The 24,390-nt window shown below is 40.2% G+C and overlaps 4 protein-coding genes across 14 annotated transcripts; 1 reads left to right on the plus strand and 3 right to left on the minus strand.

Annotated features, from left to right (window-relative positions):
- Positions 1-614: 614 nt before the first annotated feature.
- On the plus strand, positions 615-6,720 carry LOC103978822 (uncharacterized). The gene is made up of 6 exons (XM_009394760.3): positions 615-770; positions 1,319-1,424; positions 5,127-5,171; positions 5,547-5,655; positions 5,845-6,052; positions 6,163-6,720. The coding sequence occupies exons 1-6, from the start codon at positions 717-719 to the stop codon at positions 6,367-6,369; spliced, it is 729 nt and encodes a 242-aa protein (XP_009393035.2). The 5' UTR covers positions 615-716; the 3' UTR covers positions 6,370-6,720.
- A 305-nt stretch (positions 6,721-7,025) lies between these two features.
- Positions 7,026-8,358, minus strand: LOC135607615 (late embryogenesis abundant protein D-34-like). The gene is made up of 3 exons (XM_065099567.1): positions 7,922-8,358; positions 7,314-7,529; positions 7,026-7,243 (listed from the first exon to the last, which is right to left on the minus strand). The coding sequence occupies exons 1-3, from the start codon at positions 8,111-8,113 to the stop codon at positions 7,082-7,084; spliced, it is 570 nt and encodes a 189-aa protein (XP_064955639.1). The 5' UTR covers positions 8,114-8,358; the 3' UTR covers positions 7,026-7,081.
- Positions 8,359-9,727: 1,369 nt separating this feature from the next.
- Positions 9,728-15,166, minus strand: LOC135580774 (uncharacterized). 7 transcript variants are annotated; one of them, XM_065100881.1, is made up of 11 exons: positions 14,963-15,166; positions 14,169-14,228; positions 14,049-14,088; positions 13,505-13,617; positions 12,769-12,807; positions 11,791-11,877; positions 11,589-11,649; positions 10,955-11,079; positions 10,417-10,508; positions 10,198-10,335; positions 9,728-9,880 (listed from the first exon to the last, which is right to left on the minus strand). In XM_065100881.1, the coding sequence occupies exons 1-10, from the start codon at positions 15,008-15,010 to the stop codon at positions 10,221-10,223; spliced, it is 780 nt and encodes a 259-aa protein (XP_064956953.1). In that variant the 5' UTR covers positions 15,011-15,166; the 3' UTR covers positions 9,728-9,880; positions 10,198-10,220. The 7 variants fall into 7 exon arrangements, with proteins under 7 accessions (XP_064956953.1, XP_064956952.1, XP_064956951.1 ...); XM_065100880.1 differs by having other exon boundaries at positions 10,955-11,076; positions 11,803-11,877; positions 13,505-13,683; positions 14,963-15,165; XM_065100879.1 differs by having other exon boundaries at positions 11,803-11,877; positions 13,505-13,683; positions 14,963-15,165.
- Positions 15,167-15,944: 778 nt separating this feature from the next.
- On the minus strand, positions 15,945-23,626 carry LOC135608230 (uncharacterized). 5 transcript variants are annotated; one of them, XM_065100884.1, is made up of 7 exons: positions 23,382-23,626; positions 23,096-23,157; positions 20,735-22,624; positions 20,476-20,638; positions 16,975-17,138; positions 16,481-16,739; positions 15,945-16,400 (listed from the first exon to the last, which is right to left on the minus strand). In XM_065100884.1, exons 1-7 carry the CDS (start codon positions 23,403-23,405, stop codon positions 16,296-16,298), a joined length of 2,667 nt encoding a protein of 888 aa, XP_064956956.1. In that variant the 5' UTR covers positions 23,406-23,626; the 3' UTR covers positions 15,945-16,295. The 5 variants fall into 5 exon arrangements, with proteins under 5 accessions (XP_064956956.1, XP_064956958.1, XP_064956960.1 ...); XM_065100886.1 differs by having other exon boundaries at positions 20,735-22,708; positions 23,382-23,625; XM_065100888.1 differs by lacking the exon at positions 23,096-23,157 and having other exon boundaries at positions 23,382-23,625.
- Positions 23,627-24,390: the final 764 nt, after the last annotated feature.

A 24,390-nucleotide genomic window follows, 5' to 3' on the forward strand; every position in this document is an offset into this window, starting at 1 on the left:
ATGCAAATTACTTTTCTACCGTCCATTTTGCATAAAGGAGCATCGTGAACCACACATCACGAATAATGATTGATGAACGGTAAGACCGCATATGAACTCGCGTGCACATTGACAAAATCGGCTATTGGAGCAGGTTAACATAAATGTCCAAGAAACTTCACTGTTTTAAATTACATTCTGCCACTTCCACAATTCCGTGATGAACGCAAAAGGGGAATTGATTACTGATACGCCAACTCCTTACCCTACCTTCCTTCAACCAGACGGCAAGGCGCAGAAGGCGAGATGCTGAAACAACACAGTCTCTTTGCGGGACCCGCCAAGGTAACTTATATAGGAAGCGGGTAGAAAACTTTTTCCGATTGGAAAACTCTCGCTAGGTCGAGATATTTCTACGCTCGCGCGGTGGAGCCACTTGGAGTGTTTTTGATTGCCTGCAGCTCCATGATAGTGTGGTCCCACAGGGTGAGAAAGTGGGCCGTACGGTCCGAAAACGTTGAAGCTAAATGGACCGTCGTGGATTAGGCCTTTATTGGACCGCATCGAACCTACGTGGTCGACCCACCATCCGGTGGGAATAAGCGAACCCTAATGCGAACTAAAACCACCTTCTTCTTCTTCTTCTTCTTCTTCTTCGTGGTGTGGTTTGGATTCATCGCACATATAAAGGAAGGAAAGAGGAAACCGGCGGCCGCGAGGGTTGGAGGCGAGAAGCGATGAGAACCGTGCTGGTCGAGCTGGAGGAAGTTCTGCGGTCCAAATCCGAGAGGGTGAGCGTGTTCTCTTTCTAAAGCTAGGCATCCAATCCTTCGGATGTTCTTGATCGATCAGTATGTCCTCTCTCTAAAGTTAGGGTATTACTTGATGTTCTTGATTTGTGGATTGATCATTCCTTCCTAAATATAATACCTACTGATGTTCTTGATCGATGGATTGATCATTCCTTTCCAAATATCCTTCCTAAAACTAGTGTTTCAATTTCCTGGGGTGTTCTTGATCGATCCATTGATCGATCGATGTGCCCTCTCGCTAAAGTTAGGGTATCAATCTTACATAGGTCTTGATCGATGGATTGATCATTCTTTCCCAAATGTCCCTTCCAAAACTAGGGTTCGACTATCAGGGAATGTCCATGATAGATTTGTCGATCATCCCCTCCCAAATGCCCGCCACCTCCGGCTAAAACTGGGGTTCCTATTCTACGGGATGTCCTTGATCGATCGATCGCTCCTTGCGGTGTCTCGATTTGGATGGATCGTTGAGCGCCTAATACCTAGAAGTTTACGATTGATTTCATTTAGTGATTCGGTTACTGCAGGAGAAGATAACGCCGTCAGAGGAGCTGGTCCTCCAGACCTGCAAGTCGAAGTCAATCCGCGATTTCACCGTCGGGTTCTTGGTTTCATCAGCCGCTGTATGGACTGGTACGGCCACTTTTCTATCTGTGGAAAAAATGACGCCATTAGGGTGAATTTATATAGTGAAAATTGTTGTCTAGATTATGTGCTTCTTGTGCTGTTGACTCACGTAGGGTTTCCTCGGGAGAATGGGGACTCTGTGCCTACTGTGCTTTTGAGTTGCATCATTTTTTTTATGAAGAAGGTATTAAATGCGATTGAACTATTTACTGACTAAGAACTAAACCACCGTGAACTACTGATCGGTATTTTACCAGTCCGATTCTGAATTGATGCCCCCATATTGCTTAGTACTAGTAAATTTTCATTTAAATTTTTTTGTTGTAATATTGATATAGATTGGCATTAAACGAGATTTTAAATCTTGCTTTAGAAACTCGGTCGGATTTTAAATCTTGCTTCAAGAATAGTTGGAGGAATGTTATAGCAAGGTTCGTCTTACCGGTCCAAACCGGTGTACTGGTCAGTTCTACAGCACATACCATTTTGTACCGATGTATCATATGCCGGTATAACAGTGCGTACTGACATGAAAAAATGATCGAAAATAGCTCCAAAAGTTTTTTAAAATAAAAAAATAGATTAGTGTTTTTAAGTTGAAAATAAATATAAATTTAGTATAAATTTAGGAAAATTAATCTTTTTCGGATTTTGAGAAGAGCTTTGTGGTACGTTTTGGATCATCCTTCTGTTGATATTGAATTATCTACAAAGAAATTGTTTGAATTGTTAGATTATTTGTTAAACAATTTAAACTTTAAGATTCAAATGAATTAAATAATCAATCGATGGATGTACTTAGTTATACCATCAAAAAGAACGACGGGACTCCATGAGCGATGGATCGGGGTTCTCGATCCTATGTATATATATATTAATTTGATATGTTTGTCTGACCCAATCTTAAAATTGATCCAATGCTATATTATATTGATACACCGTATGCCATTGGTGCATCAATGTGGTGATGTTCATAGTTTGATCGTCGTGAACCATAATGGTCGAGACGACTCATGAGGCAAGTATGATTGTGGCATATATTAGTGCGGAGCATAGAGAATGTTAGAACTTCTACTTTTGTTATTGATTTGTTGCTCCATATCATAGGGCCAATCATTGTACTGTTGCTCGGAGAAGAATGACCAACTATCACCGCTGCTTAGAGAAGAATAACCATCACGTCGAGCTCCATGATCTGAATTTTGGGTGGTATGCGTAAAATACTGCTCTTCGATCCATGCACCATCCTCAAACTTTGTAGACGGGACCATCGACTCCCAAGCATCGTCGCCATCATTGGTCGAGATATTGTTGTCATGTCTCCGGACCGAGTGAGTTGCTGAATGCGATAGAGAAGTTATCTACATATCATCGATTAGAGAGTTCTTCGTCTAACTTAGGTGTAATCCTCTCTAATTAGCCTCTGGAGTTTGATCCAATTTACGAATCACAAACTTTGTAAGGTTTAAAAAGAGTCCAAATGTGAGAATGAGAGAAAGAAGTGAGTGAGAAAGAGATTGAGAGAGTATAAGAGTTTAAGAGAGTGAAATAAGATGAAAGAGAAGGGAAAAAATGTTTAAAAGCCATTTCAAATGGAACTGACAATTGGAAAGGGTCAGATCTGAGCCAACCGTTACCGATTGGTACCAGTCGTAACGGTTGGATGTACTAATCGGTAATGGTCAGATTTTGATCTTTACGAAGCGATACAGGCTTGTATCGAAAGATATAGCACCGTTTAGTATATACCACCCGTTATAAGGTGGCCCGTATATCGGTCCCCTATCAAATCGGTATGTACCACTTATACTGGGCGCTATATCGTGGTACCGCAAACCCTGTGTTATAATGCTAGCTATAACACAAGTTCGACTTTGTGAGACTTGATGATTGTACACATAGGTGTTATTCGAGTTTTTTCCCAAGATGATGTTGCTGGAGGTAGTGCACTTTTTTCTTATGGGATGATCATTCTTGGTCAAGCATTTCGGTAGATTATTGCAGGATTTAAAATAAAAGAAAGTGGAAGTGAACTATAGATAGTTTGATTATTTATGTAGTTGTGAACTCAAACATCAAAGGCTAGCCAACAGATAAATTCAGGCCGCATTATTGATGTACTTATCCTATCAAGATGAAGCAAGAATTGAGTATTGACCAAAAAACATTGAACTAAGTACAAGCTGCTTAAGATACATTGGAAATGCATAATTGACCTCGAAGTTTCTGGTGCTAGATGTAGTTCTAATCTCTTGTGATAAATTATTCTATGTGGACATCAAATGTCAAATCAGAGAATGTAAATTTGGAAATATCACATAAATGCTTTCTCTAGTTAATGTTGCTTTTGGTCAGGTAGTGAGAGTTTGAGCCACAGGATACAAAAAAGAAGTGCTGGTCTAGTTGGCTGCTCACTTGTAGACATTAAAGGCGTCAGATCTCTAAGCAGCAGACTAAGGACATATTCCACATATAGTTTGACATGTTAAATATTTGCAAAAACCTATCTTATGACTGATAGATAGATGACAACCCTATCTTCAGCCCAAGAAAACTGCATTATATTGTCTGTTTTCTGACCAGAAGGAAGTAGCAAGCAAGCAGTCTTCAATCCATGTCTGAAGTAAACAGTCTCCCACCACCCTAATTAACTTAGTCCTTTCTTCGTCCTCTTTACCTTCAGGTATAACATTTTTCCTCTTGCTTTCTCTTCCTCTGTTCGTGCCTATATTTTACTGTTGTAACAATCTCTTGAAATGTGCATATGTATTTTCATCATCTTCCTTTTCATTCATCTTTGTCTTTTTCTTAATCCAAATCCCCTATCTTCTGTTTATTGTTTAATTTATCTTTCTGTAGGAAAAAACATGAAGTATGTTGCAAGATTGTATAGAAGATGGAGAGAGATTTGTTGAGTTGGTTTTCCTCCTATATAGAGGGTGGCCCTTAAATATTTTAAACTCCATTTGGATGTCTGGAGTTATGCTCAAGTGGATGATAATGTTTCATTGGTGTTAATGTATTTAGTTACCATGTTCTTTCCCTAATAGAATTAACTGTGATAATGGATAATTTGGAGAATATCATAAAACTTCAATATAAGTTAGTAAATAGTTTGTTATATGAATAAAGAGATCACATGAAAAAAAGGAAAAGAAAAGCTGTCTATCCAAGTAAAAGGGAGGGAGCTTCTGCGGTTAGCTTTGAATCTTTGATTAGGTGCGATCCAATTTTGATTAAAATTTATAATCACATTAGGAACTTACTACTATAAATTCTAGATGGTCTGATTGTGATCTGGAGCTCTCTATAGTATTCTTTCATGTGGTATTTTACATTCTCTGTTTTAATGAGATCTCTTCATTTTCTTGTTTGCTTTCTGCTGGGCTGCTGCCACTAGCATAATGGAAGTGGTCTGGCTGACCCTGCTTGTAAATTTTGTTCTTTTATATAATTTTGTTATTGACTTTTTTCCTTTTTTTCTCCGTGCGACATGATATTTGCTACTGATATTACTGCAGTATCTGTAGTTGATATGAATCACTTCTTGAGCTTTCTTGACAACCGTTTGTTCTTATGTAACAAATAACTTCTCTGTCACTTTGCTTTCTGTATTTTCTTCATTTATGTTATATTGTTAATATTTTTTCACTTGATGTCATATGATCAATTTAACTCAAAAGCTAAGTGATATTTTGCTATGTGCAGCAACTAGGAGACTTACACGAGCACTGAGGTTTAACTTGTCCCTAGGTGAGTCTATGAAACCATTTTCTTCCGGTAACCAGGGGATCTATTTACTGCACAATGAAGAATTCTATGTCTGAAAGAATCTGAGCTGGTTACAAAATCAAAAACTTTCTAGCTAAATAGTCTTAAGTAATCAGAACAGATTGGTCCAACATGGCATCTTTTCAGTTGTAGTCACATTATGTATCAATTTTGTAGCAATATCTGCATTATTCTCCAGTAAACTTTCAGTCGTGATAATTTGTTTTTTTGTATTTTGTTGACTTTATTTCACTGTTTAGAGTACCCTCGGGACAAATGTCCAATCTATGACTCCTTAAATCATACTTTTTTTTGTCTCGTTATCTCCTCTGTTGAACATTTAAATAATTTGTGCAGGTTCTGGCACTTTTTTGGGGATGTGGGGGTTTGACAGGTCCTTGAGTTCATGCATTGACCGAATGATGCAGCTTGAAGGAAGCCGGATCCAGAGAGAGTTGGCAAACATGTAGGCTCTTTCTTATTCTAATGTTTTAGGTTTGATATATCTTGTCTTCCTGTAATAGTGTTTGTGCATGTGAATTTATTGAAGTAACAATCTGAATAATCTCTTATTGTGATTCATGTAACATCATAACTCAATTGCTTTCTATTACTTGGATCAAATGCACAATCCAAATCTTCTGTCTGTTGGCAGAATATTGGCAAAGCATGCAAATGAGGCGTCAAGTGTGAAGCTTGTAAGCAAGCACTTCTTCCCGGAGCAAGTATTCAGCGACTTGAATCCAGATGAGTCTATTTTTAGGTGGCGATTACGTAATCTCTACATAGATAGCACTGCTTCTCAGGGGACACAGAGAATCGAAGACGGTGGCGATCATGATATCCAGCCAAACCAATCTACTGTAAGTACATCCTGCAGCATGAACTTTGGATGAGCAATTTCCATATTTCATTGTTGATGTGGAAGTTAGAGAAGCATGATGGTATGACTTTGGTCGTCATGTTCTCCTAGTTTCAGGGTAGCCACGTTGGAGATATGACTGCATATCCTTTAGACTGTGTGTTTGGTTACCCTGATGGTAACAGTGAGATGATGCAATCGGACGACAGTGGTGTGCCACCCAGGAGACGGTTGCGTGCCCACAGAAAGGCTAATCGTCGTCATCGTACTCGCTGTTCTGAAGAAAGCTCTGAGAGTAACACAAGTTATGGGCGATGATGACAATTGTGGAGCTAAGCTTCGGTCACAAGGGGATGGCCCGTCGTGCCGCTTCGCCAGCTGAATCTGTTCGTGGTCTCACGTTCTGGTATCGACCCCGAACTGATGCGCCAGAGCTCTAAGGCCGGATAGGTTGTATCCCTCGCCTTGCCAGTTCGTCGTTTTAACGCCATTAAATATTCGTCCCAGTTATTTAAGTGCAACTTAAGCTTTTCATGTTTGTGATTTCATTGAATTTTTACCCAATACGCTGCATCGCCCACCAGAACAAAACAAAGAATGTGCTCGATGCTCCCTGTTGTTATGGTCTAACAATCAAAAGAGAAATGATCTGATGGTGATTTTTGTGGATCCCTGCTGGTTTTGCACGTCGATTTGAGTGTGATCACAGGATGCTGTTCCTCGATTTCTTTTGACTGACGCAGAACAGACCTCGGCTTCCATTTTTCTGAAGAAAGACCTGCAGCTACGCATGTATGCTTTTTATCCCCAAATCTCAAGTTTCTATTGGCTAATCTCTCTTATATATCATTGTTCTCCCGACGCAAATCTCAAGTTTCTATGACCAAGTATTGCTGATACAACAACAATCCCTAAAGTTCAAGAGAACTTCACACAACGGAGGCAGCACAACCCAACAGGACGGCGTACGTATTACCACACAATCGTACAGCTTCTTCACAGAGTACGGTGGACAGAACTAATCACTGCCTCAGCGATTAGGCTCATTAAGCCGGGCTGCTGCCGCCACTGTCGCGGCCACTCCGCCGGGACGCATCTCCAGGTTTGGGCTGCTCCGTATCTCAGCTCCCACCACCCTCTCGGCGTCCTGCCTGGTCGCCTCCTTATCCGCCGGCATCCTCGTCGCTGCATCCTGTCAATGGAGCAATCCGGGAATTAGCAGTACGTGATCTGTACAGACTACTACTGAGTATGGATACTACCGCCAGTACATCCCCGAGCTTAGTCTCGTCATCTTCTCGGTCGGCCCAGGTGTTGGTGACGACCGCCGCCTGCGCCGCAGCGGCGACACCATTCGTCAGCACGGTACTCACCCCTGTGGCGGCCGACTCCGCCGCTTGGATGGCAGCTGCATCACTTGGTTCCACCGGCTTGTCACCGGCTGTCTTTGCGGTCGCCTCTAGTGCCTCCCCGATCGTTACTTTATCGCCCCACATTGCCGCGATTCCAGCACCAGACTCTTGGCCGCCGGCACCCCGGTTTCCTCCACCTCCTTGGCCTTCAGGACTGCCGCTCCAGTTATATCCGCCGCCGGCGCCACCACCCAATCCAGCTCCCTCGTTGATCACATACTGACTCACAGTCTGTTGCCAAGGAAATGGGGAGTCTAGAGATCGAGGCTCACGATACATAAAGTTACGATCAACCGATTTGTATGTACCAGTACCTGGCCGGCGACGTACTCGGTAACGAGACGATAGCCGGGGTGCCCGGGGATGTCGGTCTGGGTGAAGATCACGCCCTTGTCACGCGGGATATCGCTGAACTGGCTGTGGCCGACGGCGCGGCGCTGCTCGTTGCGTGCGGCGGCCGACTCCATGACGGCAGCCGCGCCGCCCTTCGGCGTGTGGCCGAAAACCATGGACTCGGCAGTCTGCATCATGGCGGCGTCCCTGGGTGCGACGGGTCGGTCGGCCAAGTCTCCGCCCACCGGGAACACATCACCGTACCTTATGCCCGCGTCCTGTGCTTGGTATGGCCTTCTTGGTTGTTCCTGGCTCATTTCGCCTTGAGGTGTCCGATCCCGTTTGAAGATGGCACGGTCTCACCGGCTGTGGCTTTATATACAGGGGAGATGAGATTGGGAACGTCGGCACGTCCAAGGATATTATTGACACGTGTGGAGCCGTAGGTACGCGGCGGGACGTCGTGGGACGGAAACGTGGAGGAGTTTTGGGACCGGAAGGAAATGGTGCATGAGATGCCGGCACGTGAAGCGGTGCACGATAACTCGGCGGCGATGTGGCGTGGGCGCGTCGACCGGTGCACGATTAATCGGTGGCGATGTGGTGTGGGACGTCTTCTCTCTCGCACAGGGCTGATTGCGGCTGCGGGTTTCTTCTTGCATGTATCGGATCTATTCGATCCGCTTCAAACGTGGTGAGGTATTGTTTTGAATTTCTCGCGAATGTTTATCTTTTTATGTATGATGCTAGAACATTATTGATAGAGTATATCGTGGATCTCGCTGTATGGACACGACCTCCGACCACATCAATGCAAGCACGGAATCTCACGAGGAATACAGCGTCACGTCGGATGCTTCACCGAGAATTCGAGACAATGACCGCTCCCCTCCTATGCCATCTGGGGTCGCACGACCTAGCATCGTCCCAACAATGGTCGCTCTGGGAAGTTCGGGACGCATCGCATGACATTGTTCCACACATACCGGACAGTGATCATCCGAAGGTATGAATTCACCGTCCATAGAGTTGGTAGCTGTGCGAAGATCGTACATACTCGATCGCTTAAAGTTGTTACATGCCCACCCACCCTGAGGACTTCGCCAGGCTTGGTCTTGTGCTCCTCTCGCGCCACCACGATGGTGTCATCGACCAGTCCCCTAGTGTCACGGACAAACTTCTAAACATGATGTTTGATATAATGCTTATGTATGTCTGTGTTTTTTGGTATGTTCATACTTTGCCTAGCATGTAGAGAGACAACCGAAGGCTTAATAATCTCATTTTAATTGGGTTTGATGGTCGTTTAAGGCTTGTAAATAAAGATCGTGTCATGCGGACACTTGTGAGAGATTTTCGATCTGTAGTGAATCATTTTACCCTTTGTTGTGCAACTGTTCAGAACTTGTAAAGTCTGTTTGTAATTTGCTTTGTCTATGAAGTGTTTTCGAAAATATTTGCTTCTGGATCCCGAATGAGACATTTTCTCAAACCCGTTCTCTCTTTTGTGGGTCCTAAGGGACATGGGAGGCTTCGGGGAGGTTGACCTTTGCGGATGGACACGCAAGGGTGCCGCACGATTTAGGCAAAACCAGCTAAGTCTGTGACACTAGGGTAGACGACCTTGGCTCAGGTCGTGGACTCCTCCACCGCCGCAATGGCCGCGACATCTCAACGCTCGATCGGGCTATCGTCGATTGACCTCGCCGTGGGTTGTAGTGCCTCCCTCATGGTGACCTTATCAATCCACATGGCCACCTGCAACGTCGAGTCTTGCGCCCATCCGCCATCGGTCCTCCTTGGTTGACCCTGACTCATAACGTCGGACCTCAGTCGATCGAGCTATGTATAGATAGTTTCATGCGATCAAAAAACCAACACCGACGACGGCGGAGTTGGCACGTTGTCGACGCGTGGGCAGATGAGACGGGCCCGGCTGCAGGAAGCGGAGGTGGACACACTGCAGTAGCGGAGAAGGCGGTGGGGAAAAGAATAGTCACGGCTAGTTGTAGATAAACTCCGACGTGTTGAGGTGGATTTCATCAGAATAAAAGAACTGCCGAGAAGTCCTCCATGTTAAGAAGCTGAACAGAAATATTAGATTGTAGATGCTGAGAGGTAGACCAAAAAGCAATATGAATTGAAACGATCAACAAAAAGTTTACGAGACTACATAATTTCCAATTTTATTGTATCCATATCTAAAGGCGAGCTTTATAAATATGCACACGCCTTAACGAGGCTTCCTTGTAGAAAACAATTCATCAGAATCTTGTCACTATTTCTCATGTAAAGTGTAAAGCGCCTTGGCATCCAAATTCTACAGTTAACAACCTCTACATCTAATGAAGAGAGAGAGAGAGAGAGAGAGAGAGAGAGAGAGAGAGGAGAATCGTACTACCTTTGAGAAATGGAGGGGAGGAACTAGACATCGGTCAAAATCAGTGATGAAACAATCATGACATACGCAAGAAAGAACAAGACCGCGATCTGCATGAAGAACTTTGGGTTATCCCTCAAGCTTGGAGCGGCAGCAGCTCTGTCGGTCAGGAAAACAACCATGTCACAAAGCAAACTTAATATGAGAAATTACGCTAACTAAAGAACGAAGAGAACGAACCTTGCGATACGTTGGGAAAGCCGACGGAAAGGTAAACTTTGGATAAACACGACTCCGGGACCTGAGAGAGTGGCCATCAATTGGTTATCACCCTGCAAATGCACGATGGAAATTTCAGTGTCAAATCAAATAGATCAGTGACGGGAGATTCAGCAGATGACAGTTTGTGAAGTGCATCAACTTGAATGTAGTATGTAACAGCTAATGCATATGATCGAGCATTAGTCGAATGCAAATACCAGCATCGTGAAAAGTACAACTGCAAAGTATTGGGAGACATCCCATTGCTTACATACTGATCTAAATGTTACCATCATGTAACTATTTCATATGCCATGAAGACAAGGTTTGGTGCCAGCAAAACTATCATGCTTAGATAACCATTAAGTACATAAAATAAAATTCATGCCCATCACAAATATGTTTAATATCTAACTTAATAACCCACCACCATTCAATTCATTCAGCAGATATCCTAAACCGAGAATGCCGGCAAGTATGATCTAGGTCGAGAAGTAGGAAAAGTTCATGAGCTCACCCCAAAGACCACCCTCCTCATCGGACTGGAGTACTTCAGTTGAAAATTGATAGAGCTTGTCATAGCTATAATGCATGCAGCGTCAACTATAAATACTTCTCCAGGAGCAAGAATTTTCTGCACTACTAGCAAAAGAGAAAAGCCAAAAAGATAAAAAAAATCACTAAACAATTAAAATGAGATAGCCTTGTCATCAAAATGATAGTTTTGTTATCATAGTACAATATTAGGCATACATGTAGTTGCTCAAGTAATTGAGTAAATGAATATAGACAGAGACTCTGCATGATGCTGTTATTGCTCTCTCCATTATGCAACTTTTTATATCAATAGGGCAGGACTTGACAATATCTTATGATATGTTTCTATTTTTCTACTTCTATTTAATCACTAAGATGACAAATTGACAATGAATTACATTTTCATACTTATTTTGTGTCATAAACAATCTTGGGTTGCTTTAAAACATAGTCTGATATTCTATGTTGGCTTACAATGTTATTACTGATCAATGTTGTGTTCCATTTTGACACTATCATGAAATGAATAGTCACCACTATAACAAAGATGTCAAGGTAGAACTTTTTATCAGAGACAGGAAAACGAAAAAATTTTGAACTGTGAATTCACATACCAGATCCACACCCAAGAAGAAATGCCAACCCCTGGCCTTCTAGCTTATGTTTGAGGATCAACTTTTAAAGACAAAATAAAACAAAAAAAAATCAAGTGTTAAAAGCGTCATTACCTAGAATATAGAACCAATTAAGAAGTGAAATGAAGGATTTCTTTTTCAGGTACTAGAAATAGCTAGTAAGAAAAGTATTACTCCCAACCTCTGCACCAACCTCAAGGTTGCGGGGCCTCTGATCAACTCTACTGGAAACTCTCACATCATTGACTGAGCAAAGAAATGCATCAGGCTACAGAAGGAATATAAACTGTTAAATACACATACACACACCGAACCAAACAAGAGAAAGTAGTGGAATGTTCTCTGGTTAAGTAACACTTGAATAAGTTCAGGTCTTGGACCAGTCAACTTGTCAAACTTAACCAATAAAAAATCTGTAATTGTCATCCTTAGTAGACCTGCCTTCTGACCTTGTCCAACATGTTGTGGTGCTTTAAAATGTATTGCAAAAATAAGGCAAATCTTTCTGGTGACATAACCTAGTAGTAATAAACGATTTAGAACAATATGATTGAAAAGGAAATCTGAATAAATCAGTAATTAGATCAGAGATTGAATTGTTTTATCCGTATAGGTTTGATTAGCTGATTTATTTCATCCCATGAATTTACCATTAATCTCACACCACTGTAGAATCTCATTTATTCTAGATCAAAGCACACAAGAAACTGTTACAACCAAATTTATCTGGTAAAAAGATAGCTTTAGCATAAAAAAATAAGAGAATGAATAAACAACATGCAGATAACTATAAATTTTTTCATCAAGGACAACAGTACATCAGATGAAAGGTTAATAACTACATTACAAGCAAGATTAGTTGTTAGGTCATGTTGGTGCTAAGGTCCATTGAAACCTTAAAAATAGGCACAAGGCTTATGAAGGTGAAAAGCACGAGAATGCATTAAAACAAAGATTAACAGAAAAAGACAAAAAAAAAAAAGTAGAAATAGCAACATAAGGAATATAGAAGAAGAGCAGAGTGGAAGAACAAAAGGGCAATGCATAGCGAAGGATGAAAGAAAAGCACCATGGTAGTACATTGATGCAGATATATGCAGGAGAAAATCCAACTATTGAACTAAGTATTAAAAGCATCAAGTTCAATAATCCGCCCTACCTGGCAAAGAATCTCACCGCCAAAATTTGCCAAGTCAATCTGTCAAGAAAAAAATGAAAGAATCAAAAAGAGAAAATTGCTAGAAGTAGATTCACAAACAAATAGCAAAATTAGAAAGAAAAAAAAAAAACGAATTTGCCAGTAACTTAGGCTTCGGTTTGACCTAATGACCTATTGAGACAAAAAATTGCCAGTACTGGAAAGGACTTAACTAAAAAAAAAATAAAACTTTGGCTAAATCACATGATTCCATTGTATTGAGAACCTATCTCCACTGCTAACTGCTCGAGTCAATGAGAGATTAATAATAGAAATTTGGATAATGTTAACCCAAATTACCTAGGTCAAATGTCTTGACAAGGTTAAAATATAACAATGTTATGGTTTGTCAAGCTATATGCCTAATCCTCCACTTAGTCTGCCATAACCTCAACAACCACTACCTAAGTGCTGAGCAAGAATTCAATGCCATTTCATAGTTTGAAAGATTGTTAACACAACATTAGGTCAACATTTTAATAATCGGACAGAGAAAAAAACAGTAGCAGTTGGAGTAGCACATGATTACTGTGCAATATCAGCAATGACTGTGTGAGATGATCGTCACAAAGCAGCTGCTGATACATATGCGAAGTCAACATTTGATAGAAGTTTTTTAAATAACATTCTAATAGATAAATATGTTTATAAATCAAATCTGTATGAAATTTTGCTGCAGTGTTTTCCGTGCACTCACTGGAAGTATCCTTGCAGGAGATGGTGCTGCAATTCCAACAAATCCATCTTCTGGACCAGAATTTGAGATAACTACACTTGTCACACGTTTGCCAAAGATCCACTGCCAGAATCCTGCCTCATTTTCAGGGATGTAGTTATTGTCCATTTGAATCGACCCAGAAATGTAATACACTGTACCTAAATAAAAATTGAAAGATCACAAAAAATTAAAAGAAAAAGCCAAGATACGTAAATAAAACACAAAAAACATAATAGAAAAACCAAAAACAAGATAAAGTATATTCCTTTGATTGATTAGAACATCATGGAGGTAAATGTCAAAATTAGAACATGAAGCTGCAAAGATTTGTCACCAATACAGTATGGCTTTAGTCAACAGTACAGACGGCATCAAATCCAGCAGATAAAGGAGCATCTGGATTTTTCTTTCAAGTTTACAAGAAATTGTAGCAAAACATCTGACTTGACTATGTAAGAAGACAAATGGTTAGCCTCCACAAAAGCAGGCCAGAAAAGATAATCAAAATTACCTCAAAACTTACCAGGCATTGCGATAAGTTTTTCTTGTGCTTTTAACATTATCTGGATGGAAATAAAAAAATATTCAAGATTCATAGAAGTTATGGACAGCCAAACATCATAAAATCTAGACCGTGAAGTACCTGAACAATCTGAGACTCGCCACCCAGTATCTGAAAAGCTGTTACTGCTGCTTGGGAACTCTGCAATAGATAATAACATGATAAGTGAAATTAAGTTATGTTAATTCAACTACTATACCTACCAAGTCCTGTATTCCACATCGTAGTTGATAAACTGTCAGCAAGACTGACCAGACTCACCAGAGAAGAAAGGTTTGATTCAGATGACATCAAATCACAGCTTATGTATCAGAAGTTTAACTAGGAACTATAATGATTTTACATGATGATAGCATCGATCCATGTCGGTATGCATTGTTAAGAAAAATGGCCACCTAGGCTTTCACGATCTACCAATGCGTCTGATGCATGGTAAAGCCTGAGCACTCTATTACTCTTATTTGTATCTGACTAATCAACGTAGTCTAAAAGAAGATTCTCCAAACCCCCTCCAAAACCTAAAACAGATCACATTGACTTTGGTGCCTACGGTTTATTTTAATAGCATCATCTATCATAAATTGAATGAAGAAACGTAAGAATATAAAAAACTGGACAGGGAAGATGAATCTAGAACAGTACATGACCAAATACATGAATGGATAGACTGATTACCTAACATAATCAAGAATATCATCCTAACACACGCAAATGAAACTCAGTACAGTCGAGATTTGCAGAATTTCCAGCACATACCTAGGAATAAGTGGCAGATCCAAACTAAAACTCGAACGGACACCGTAACACCAGCAAAGAACAAAGGCATTAACCGAAACAAAGCAACATGTGGTGGGCCGGAGGACGTTAAAGCACACCTGGTAGACGTAGGGCTGGAAGGGGGTGGAGAAGAAGGGAGCCGCCATGGCGGTCGATTTCAACCCAAACAACAGAAGGACCTCAAGAAATCGCGTCGGAGGATTCGAGGTCGCGCATCAGGGTGTCCTTGCCCGATAACGAAGAGGGCGACGTCGGGATCCTGACACGCTCAGAGACTTCCTCCTCTTCGTGGGCAGAGAAACGAAGTGACTACTTACCGACCCTGTTTGTACCAAATCCGCCTATCGCACGGACGGTCGATCTCCTCGCATCAACATTCCGTCTCTCGATGAGATTGATATTTTCTGAGGACACGATCGTAATTCCATAAGGCTGATGAGTTGTCGCGTCTCACTTAGTTCCGACATATCTGCCTTCGTACCTTACGTGGCGACCCGTACGATGACTTTCACGACAACAGAAACGAATTCTCACATGCGACATCTGAAGTCACACACATATATATATATATATATATATGACTTTCACGACAACAGAAACGACTTCTCATATGCCACATCTGAACTCATATATATATATATATATATATATATATATATATATATATATATATATATATATATATATATATAGAGAGAGAGAGAGAGAGAGAGAGAGAGAGAGAGACATAACATGAAGAAAAGACATTATAGAAACATAATCTTAAATGTGTTGAAAATTGACGGATAAATCAACAAACAACACCATAGTCTTCTTTGGCATGGAGAAAGGTAGATCCATCCAGTGAGCCAGATAAAGATCTTGCCGTCCTCAGCTTCTAACTGTACAACTATTTATCTGAAATGCCAAATGCATGGCACGGTACAGTTCAAATGTTCTTTCTTGCTTGCTTATGATAACATCAGTGAATATAACCTGCCATAATCCAAGCTAGACATCACTGAATGAGGTTTGAAGACAGCTTATATGACATATTGTGATAATAGATGAGTAATACACAAGTAGCAAAGAAAGCAACTGTAGAACAAAGGCAGAACACATTCCATGGACTAAATTTGAACCCTACAATAAACCAACACCCAACTCTTTCTACACTTATCTCCTGTTTTGTCAACACCTTTATCCTTGATGATTAGCTAACACCGAGACTCTCAAGTGACAAGTTTTGTCCAGAACAAGAAATATCCAATGTCCATTTGCTAAACAGCGGAGCAACCCCTCTTTGTGAAGCTTTGGGAGCGGAATCCTGCTTCTTTCGGCCACATTGTTACATATCGTACAGGCACTGAAAAATATGATTCTAGACCCTTGGTTGCACCATCCAAAGAGTCACTGATATCTCGGCGATGACCCAAAAACATTGTACAAAACTTATTTACCGTAACATGTGCTGAGTACTTTTTTCCCATAATGATTAGTGCGGAGTGCTGTAACATGAGGCCTTATTGCCTCCCGGAATGCAGCTTGGAGTGCACCCTACAGAATAAGAAAATCGGTATCAGATCAGAATTAGAAAAGATGAAGGGTATAGTACAGTCAGGTTTAATGAGGTCAACCTTGCATTCTCTATGAGCTGATTGAATAACATAATTCCCATATGGATCCAGTGAGATCTGGACAAAGTGAGGACCATCGATCAGTTCTCTGATTATGTTGACGCGCCTGGCATCGCCTGCATACTTCAGGCATTTCTCCACCACATTGCTACTATATTTTTGTACAGACAAGGTTCGGTAATGACCCTCCAGTTGATCAAGTATTTTGATCGTCGCCCATGGAACCTTTTGATCAAGAATGTACTGCACCACATAATTTCTTCAAGAAACAAAAAAAAAAAAACTCATGTTATACGGATATATAAGAGGAAAACATTCCATAATAGTTATCTGGCCAAAAGAGTTTTGGATTAGGCATGGATATCAAGGAGATATGTGAGCAAATGCCAGGGTACTTAAAAGCTGGGCAAAAGACACCAGTAATAATAACAGAATCAGTGTATTGAGAGGATAAGAAATGAGAAAATGAAGAGAAATAAAAAGATGAAGCATACCCATATGGATCTTGAGAAAGGTCACGAGCTTTGCATGTAAGATTGGATATTAACCGAAATTTCTGATCTCCATCTAAAGCAGAGAGGCATTTTTGAAGAACACAACAACCTTGACGATCTCTTGCTAGCTCAACACAGTTAGCAACTGCATCTTCAAAAAGACACTACAAGAAGAAAAGTTAAACATCAATACAGTTTATTACAGAGATCTATTCCAGGAAAGTGTAGAAATTTGGCTTATTAATGTTAAAAACATCAGGAAGAGCATTCTACGCCATATTAACACACAACACCTTGAACTGATCACTTAATAGAAAAGGAGTTGTTAGGTACATAGTGCGTTGTTAAATTTGAAGCAGGGGATGAACTATGACAAAGGCAGAAGATAAGAACTTAGTTGGACATCAAACAAACATGGCTACATACCATGACATCACAGTATTCCCATGGGATGTCTTGTGGTGTCAAAATTACAAAACACCCTTGCCACACACTAGGCATACGCCACTTAGTGGAGTGGTGTGGCATGATACCATGAAAATCGATCAGAGATGGAATACATTGCATCAACTACCACATGTAATGTCATGCCCATATTAGATGCTCACAGATCACATGCCTACTGCTATACTGCTACGTATGGGTATACTGGTGACCAGTGTTGTTCATTTGTGTTAGAAAACGACTGACAGACATGGGTATGCATTTGCATCTGTAGTCAGTTTAACTGGCTGGAGGACGAAACTCACTCCATAAATTGCAACTAGCGATTTAAATTTCAGAATACATGTACATATTGACTATTGTTTACCGTTCCGACAAAGTACCAGTACTGAAACATATAGACTAATACCAGTACAATACCATTCAACTTAATTTTTTGTTATTTTATTCAATGATACCAGACAATATAGATCAGTATGCCATCCACTATACCATAGTTGTACCAGCCTAATAGGTTCCAAAACTGGTATCAGATCGGCATTTAAAACCTTGATTGCAACTAATAGAAATTAACCTAAATAATTTCAGACAAAACTCCTCCAGAAGTCCTTAAAGACGATATCAAAAGGTTAAGATTTTCTATAATTCCTTTGCCCGATAATCAAGTGTCTAAGAATTCAGGTACAAGGGTAACTTCCTCGGATATGATAATTGAGAAACTTTTTCATGGTTGATTAGTAAATAGTGGGTGTACATATGCAGATCGAAGCCTTTACTATCACTACATATAAACTAGAAAATACTAAATTAAATTAAACAAACAAAATCACATTAAGGCATTGAATTAATGAAAAATAATGAATCTTATGTGAAGCCAAAGCTAAGGAAGGAGGTTTCCATAATGCATAATCACATATATATACCCCTTGAAAACTGCATAACAATGGATTTATCCCTCAAAAGCTTGATATGGATTTATCCCTCACCAGTTTTAACTAATCAAGGAAAAGTAAACTACAAAGACAATCTTCAAAAACCAAGGGGCTTCCACGCTAACTAGAACAAAGATTTAATATTGATGTGAAACTTTAGTATCCAAAAAAATTATGTAAAATTAAAATTAATTGATAAGAAATTCTCAAAAGACAAAGTTTCGACGTATGAAATCTTGTATAAAAAGAAATGAAAATTGAATAGATCATGGCTATGCGGTTCTTCTGCATCAAAATCATATAAGTATGTAATCCAGATCTCCCAAAATTAGGTGACCAGTTGGATATTTATAATTCAGAAAAACCCTGCAAAGCACAAATCACAAAACATAGCAAATGATTTGATATCTGTTTTATGGCGTAATAGGTGCCACAAATGGTACGGCCAGCCAGCAACCATTGTGGATCCTGATAGGGAAGTAATTTATATTAGAAAAAATATTGACTAAAATGTAAAAGAGTAAAATTGAGATCTAAAACTTGTTCATCGATGTCCTTTTCTTTTCCTCTTTTGGGTGAAGAAAATTAACAGGATAAATGTTCCTATTAATTCAAATGTTTCTTTAAGCAAGACGGCCTAGAAGAAAGAGTTATGTTCCATTATTACCTCCGCTATCCTGAAGAAAATTTATACATGAAGATGCATAGTAGTTGAAGCAAATAGAAAGTTGAAAAACAGTTTTCCAGATTGCCTCTGGTCATCATATGTCGTGAATGCTTCCATATAGCATGTCACTAGTATAATTCATGGGCATTATTACTCCACCAATCCTGAGGGGTACATTATCAAGTAAAAACATGAATGTACTAGAATGTCCTAATGGCAGATAGCAAATTGGGTCTCGGTAGTGCTATTTTACAACGTTAGGAGTAGTCCAAAATATAAAATGGTGAGCAATACAAAGAAGAGCAAATCCAGGCTTTTAGAACTTCATAGACTAAGTATATCAACTATTCAAAACCAGGGCATGTGCATGTGCTAGTCAAGGAGTCATGCATGGTGAAGTTGGCAGCATCAGTGGCATGCCAAGCCTGTGCAAATCATATGCCAGGAATTATTGTTAGAACATCCTGGCACTTGCCAATGGTCATTGGCAACCAGAACACGATCTAGCTAACACATGCAATCCTTGCATTATAAAACATTTCCCAAAGCTAAACCCAAATGAGTGTAACTTTCAGATGAATATTTATGAAGATTCAGCTTAAAGATATCAAGAGATGGAAGTTACAGGGAGTAAAGAAAAAAAGAAAGATTAAAAGATAACATATCTAAGTTTTTCCTTCTTTTTTATATGTTGTGAAAGAAACATTATAAAGAGTGCGACCCCTTGATGAACTTGATGTCTGTGAATCTGAAAGGTCTTTTGATCTTGAAAAGAAGAAGGAAGGCACTTCAGTGGATCAATTCTTCTGGATAACAGCCATAGAGGACACTGTAGCCTGAAGTGGTTCATGGTGTTAGTTGCTACACCATATATGTAGCAGCAGCATGAAACCATTTGGGTTCCTAAGGCGATAATTGGGCTATTAGCTGCTACTGAATGAGCCAAGCTTAAACAAATGACTCATATTTTCATGTTCAACCAAATCAAACAGTGTATGTTTGTGCTTGGCTTGGTTCATCTCTAGCTGTCAGTGTGAATCTCCTGTCGAAGATAGAAGACCTTGAAACCTTAGATCGATGCTGGATGAATTAGTTCCTCTATTGAATAAGGGGTTTCTCAACTACAATAAATATATTTTATAAATCATTTCAAAAATAAAGTATTTTTTTATTTTCAAGATAGCAGCTCTGTTTCTACACCGTACTCCCAACTTCTTCCATGCTTTATTGCCTCTAATTCTATAAACAGTCTAAACTATTAAAAAAATTATTAAATAAATACATGTATCGCATGCTATGGAAAATGCAAAATGATACATTATGGTACTTCTAAGAAATGCAACTGCAACTCTTTAACATCTCTGGTACAAAAAATGTTCTCTTTTGCAATTGAAAACCGAAAATGAACAAAAACAAAGTAAGAGACAAAAAAGAGAAGAATGAACCAAATATCCTTGCCTCCTTATTTTCAGGTGAAAGGCAGTCCAAACAACGTTGTGCAACATGGCTACCATTGTTGTTCTTTATCAATAACACTATAACAGGTTTTAAAGCAGAGACGATCATGGAAAATTGTACTGGACTTTTGACAGTTTCAAGTATTTTTTGTACAACACGAGTCCTGCAATTGTCAACACGAAGCAACAAAGAACAGATGACATAATATCAATACAGGATAAAATTTAACAGCATGATATTACGAAAAAAACAAACTTACCCATGCTGATTGCAGGAGATTTTAAGGAGTTTGTCAGCACACTGAGAAATTTCATGTATAATGTGTGTTATTTGCTCCTCTCTACAAACTTCCACCAATTTCTGGACAAGATAGTTCCCAAAGGGATCCATCATAATCTCGACAACATGATCAATAATCTCAAGAAAGAGTATATCGACATCTTCATGATTTCCTTCATTGAATATCTGCTGCAAGAAGCGACAGCCATTCTGATCTTTAGCCAACACATGTATTTTTCCAATGGCATTGTTCAACGAATCATATTTTAAACCCGATGACTTTACATCATGACTCTCACTCAAATTATCAGGAGATGAACCTTGGTTGCTTGGAGCATCTAGGTCTAATGATTGAACACCGTGAACGACATGGCTGTGGGCATTATCATTACTAAAGACTCTTCGAGTGATGTCAGCATGTTCTGGCAATTGATTGTTCCCAGGAGCACCAGATTTAAGAGTTTGAAGCAAGTCCACACCATGAGATCTTGTCAGAATTTTTTCAGGAAATGTTTGTTTACTGAATCTTTCTGAAATTTGAGGTCCATGGGCACTTTTAATAGGACTATATAAATCATAAGAAGATGCAATATCCTGCCCTTGTGGAAAAGAACAGCTCTTGAACTGGCCAGATAATCCATTATGATGGCATCTTCCAAGGTTACTTCTCAGCAAAGAAGGATCCAACTGATTGTATCTCCTGTTAGTCGCACTGTTATTCCCATAAGAATATTGATTCACTTGTCCTGCTTGGTGAGGAATGGACATGTGAAGATATGGCTGTATTGTATTACCGGACAAAGGCCCAATTGCCGAGATTCTCCTCTTTTGCCCTTCGAAGTGTTGATTTTCAAGTTGTTGCGAGTAGAGATACCGAAGGTTATCTCTGCAGTTTCTCTCATACTGCATGTCGCCCCACAACGCGCTGGATTGACTTAGTTGTTGCTGTTGCCGTTGTTGATGATGATGTATATAATCATGGGGTGGTGGATCCATATAGTACTGCTGCTGGAATGATGGAGGAGGAAACTCAAAACCCTGTGCCGAAAGTCCAGGCAGGAGATAAGCATGTATTCCTTGATTTACTGGCATAGAAGCAGAACAAACTGGAAAGCTTTGCCTCTGCTCTCCACATTCACCAAATACACTCTTCGACATTTGGTTCCTTGGGTCATGAAAATTGAGTTTCAGAAGTCTAGCATCATCGTGTCCATCCACCATTACATTCAGTATGCTGGGTGCATCCTTGGTTACAAAAGGTGAGCATCCTTCCGATGCAGGATTGGGTACACAAACTCCATTTTGCCTGATGGATAATGGAAGGACTGACATCTCTGCAGACTCAAGTCCAGAAGAATTTTCCAAGTTTTCTGAACAGTGTCCGTCAGGTAAGAGTGCATGATTAGATGACGATGGATAGCACTTGAAATAGGGAGTAGTTGACACAGCTGTAATCTTATCCATAAAGCCTAGATCCTCAAATGCCGAAGCCAGGGATTGTTCATCTGGTAAATTTGTTGTATTTTGGTCAGTTATCGTAGTTGATGTTCCATGGTAGCTTCTGGGACCATCTTCCTGATCAAACGGAGTCTTGGATGATGACAACGTATCATCTGCAGAGATGATTTCACAATCTTTCACAGCTAGAGTAGTACTTGACATGCCATACAAGTCACCTGGAGTAGAAGTCTTCTCAACCTCATTCACAGAAATTAGCTCAAAGTCCAGTGCGGCACCGTTTTGGATGTGTTTTCTGGTATAAGGATTTCCTATAGTAGCAGTTGGTATCTCTCCAAGAAGCTTATCGAGTTCATCAAAATCTTGATCAAGCTTTTCTGCTTCCATATTGGGACAGAATGGTCTTCCGTTCCTTGATATTTGTAAAACAGAGTTAGCCACTAGCCCGCTTGGAAATGCAGGAAACGAACGACTCTCCACGGATCACAAACCTCCTCTAAACAAAAAGAAGATGATGCACCAAAACTTATTCCAAGGAAAACAGAGAAAAAGATTATGTTAAACGAAATGTGCATCTACAATTAATCAAGAAGACGTCAGCAATGCAGCATAACATAGAAGATCAATTTTATTAACAGCATATATCCTAATGTGATCAATGCTAACTACATCAACAAAAAGATGATCTAAGCAAATCCTCGGAAGCAGAGATATACATAAAGAACGAATGTGATCAATCTACCGCTATCCAACAAAGAATGTCACTGCCGAAATCCAGATGATGAAGATTGATAGCATAGAGATAGGCCTTAATACAACCGAAAAGAACAGAGATCCACTCCAACTCATACAGATTAATCTTGCAACAAGAACAAGAATCTACCAGAGAGAAGGGCGTAATTGAGATCGAACCCGGAGTCCTCCGTCGTCCCCCATCAAATGCACCTAAATCGCAGCAACCCCCAAAACCCTGATCACCCACAGGAAAAGGAAAATACAAGAACAAGAACCCGACTTTCCACGACAAAGCCAAGAACCCGGAAGAAAGAAGTTCGGGCGCAGATCAGCGCCGAACGAGCAAGACGAGGGAAGGGACGCAAGGGACGATCGGAGACGCAAGAAAAGGCATCGATCGGATCAAGAAAGAGGGGGAGGGCGAGGGGTCTCACCAGCGACAGAACCAGCCGACGCATCACCAGGCCATCGCCCCGGAGGGAATTCCGAGGGCGAGGGAGACGGGGAAAGGGGTTCAGGGGGCGGTGGGGGGGCAGGCAGGGAGGCGGGATTGGGAGCAGAAGCGGCGTGGCGGAGGAGGAGAGGAGAGAAAGGTGGGATTTTTATTGAATAGGGGGGCTACAAAGCAATCTCCTCTCCCCTTCCTCTACTCCTTTCCAAATACATATGGACTCCTATGTGGGCAGTGTGTGTGTGTGTGTGTGAGAGAGAGAGAGAGAGAGAGAGAGAAAGAAGGACACATACCATGCATGCATGCATGCATGGGTTTATTTGATCCCCCCTCTCCCCTCTTCCTTTGTAAAGCGACTCCCTTGCGTGGGTTTTGGTTCGTGTTTGGTAACTCCTCATCACCATCATACTTGAATCTCCATATAACATTATTAGTCAATTATACCATATTAAAATTATCTTTTTCTACCTCTCTCTCTCTCTCTCACACACACAAATATATATATATATATATATATATATATAATTAACATAAAATAGCTTAAACTGAAAATAAAATAAAATGATTTAATAATTAAAATAAAAATATTAAGGATAGTGACATTATATACTTTTTGGGTTTTAGAATAATAATAATGATACACATATATACTTAAATTTGAGGGATAAATATGAAAATGAGTAAATATGTATGTATAGGGATAGATGTGTAACTTTGCATGTAAATATAAATGCAAATTAACTCACCGGTTTCTGATTTGATTGCCTTGTGGGGGCCCATCTTAGCCTTCCAATGAGAAGATAAAGATCTTATAGTAATCTCATCCCGTAGTATTTTTAATACCGTCGTTGCATTTGGACTTGATTTAATCGACTCCATCGTATGTTTTGGAGTGGCACAATTGTTGGAGGAATCAAATAGATTAATGTTAGTAATATAATGTCGCGGTAGCAAGTGTTCTTCTGTTGTCATGTGCAGTAAATTATGTTGGT

This window comes from Musa acuminata, chromosome BXJ2-3, assembly GCF_036884655.1.
Source record: "Musa acuminata AAA Group cultivar baxijiao chromosome BXJ2-3, Cavendish_Baxijiao_AAA, whole genome shotgun sequence".
Lineage (NCBI taxonomy): Eukaryota > Viridiplantae > Streptophyta > Magnoliopsida > Zingiberales > Musaceae > Musa > Musa acuminata.

What these genes read in the sequence shown, in the direction of transcription:
- LOC135608230 (XM_065100884.1), bottom strand. Translation starts at nt 23,405, where the DNA reads ATGCGTCGGCTGGTTCTGTCGCTG. An exon ending in TTTCACCTGAAAATAAGGAG is followed by an intron (nt 17,139 to 20,475) that starts GCAAGGATATTT and finishes TTCTTCTTGTAG; the next exon opens with TGTCTTTTTGAAGATGCAGT. An exon ending in CAGCTCATAGAGAATGCAAG is followed by an intron (nt 16,401 to 16,480) that starts GTTGACCTCATT and finishes CTTATTCTGTAG; the next exon opens with GGTGCACTCCAAGCTGCATT.
- LOC135607615 (XM_065099567.1), bottom strand. Translation starts at nt 8,113, where the DNA reads ATGAGCCAGGAACAACCAAGAAGGCCATACCAAGCACAGGACGCGGGC. An exon ending in CGGCTGCCGTCATGGAGTCG is followed by an intron (nt 7,530 to 7,921) that starts GCCGCCGCACGC and finishes GGCGATAAAGTA; the next exon opens with ACGATCGGGGAGGCACTAGA. An exon ending in AGCTCGGGGATGTACTGGCG is followed by an intron (nt 7,244 to 7,313) that starts GTAGTATCCATA and finishes CTCCATTGACAG; the next exon opens with GATGCAGCGACGAGGATGCC.
- LOC135580774 (XM_065100876.1), bottom strand. Translation starts at nt 15,010, where the DNA reads ATGGCGGCTCCCTTCTTCTCCACCCCCTTCCAGCCCTACGTCTACCAG. An exon ending in TCCAGCCCTACGTCTACCAG is followed by an intron (nt 14,229 to 14,962) that starts GTGTGCTTTAAC and finishes TATCTATTGCAG; the next exon opens with AGTTCCCAAGCAGCAGTAAC. An exon ending in ACCTTGAGGTTGGTGCAGAG is followed by an intron (nt 11,650 to 11,790) that starts GTTGGGAGTAAT and finishes TGTCTTTAAAAG; the next exon opens with TTGATCCTCAAACATAAGCT.
- LOC103978822 (XM_009394760.3), top strand. Translation starts at nt 717, where the DNA reads ATGAGAACCGTGCTGGTCGAGCTGGAGGAAGTTCTGCGGTCCAAATCC. An exon ending in TGCGGTCCAAATCCGAGAGG is followed by an intron (nt 771 to 1,318) that starts GTGAGCGTGTTC and finishes CGGTTACTGCAG; the next exon opens with GAGAAGATAACGCCGTCAGA. An exon ending in GAGGTTTAACTTGTCCCTAG is followed by an intron (nt 5,172 to 5,546) that starts GTGAGTCTATGA and finishes TAATTTGTGCAG; the next exon opens with GTTCTGGCACTTTTTTGGGG.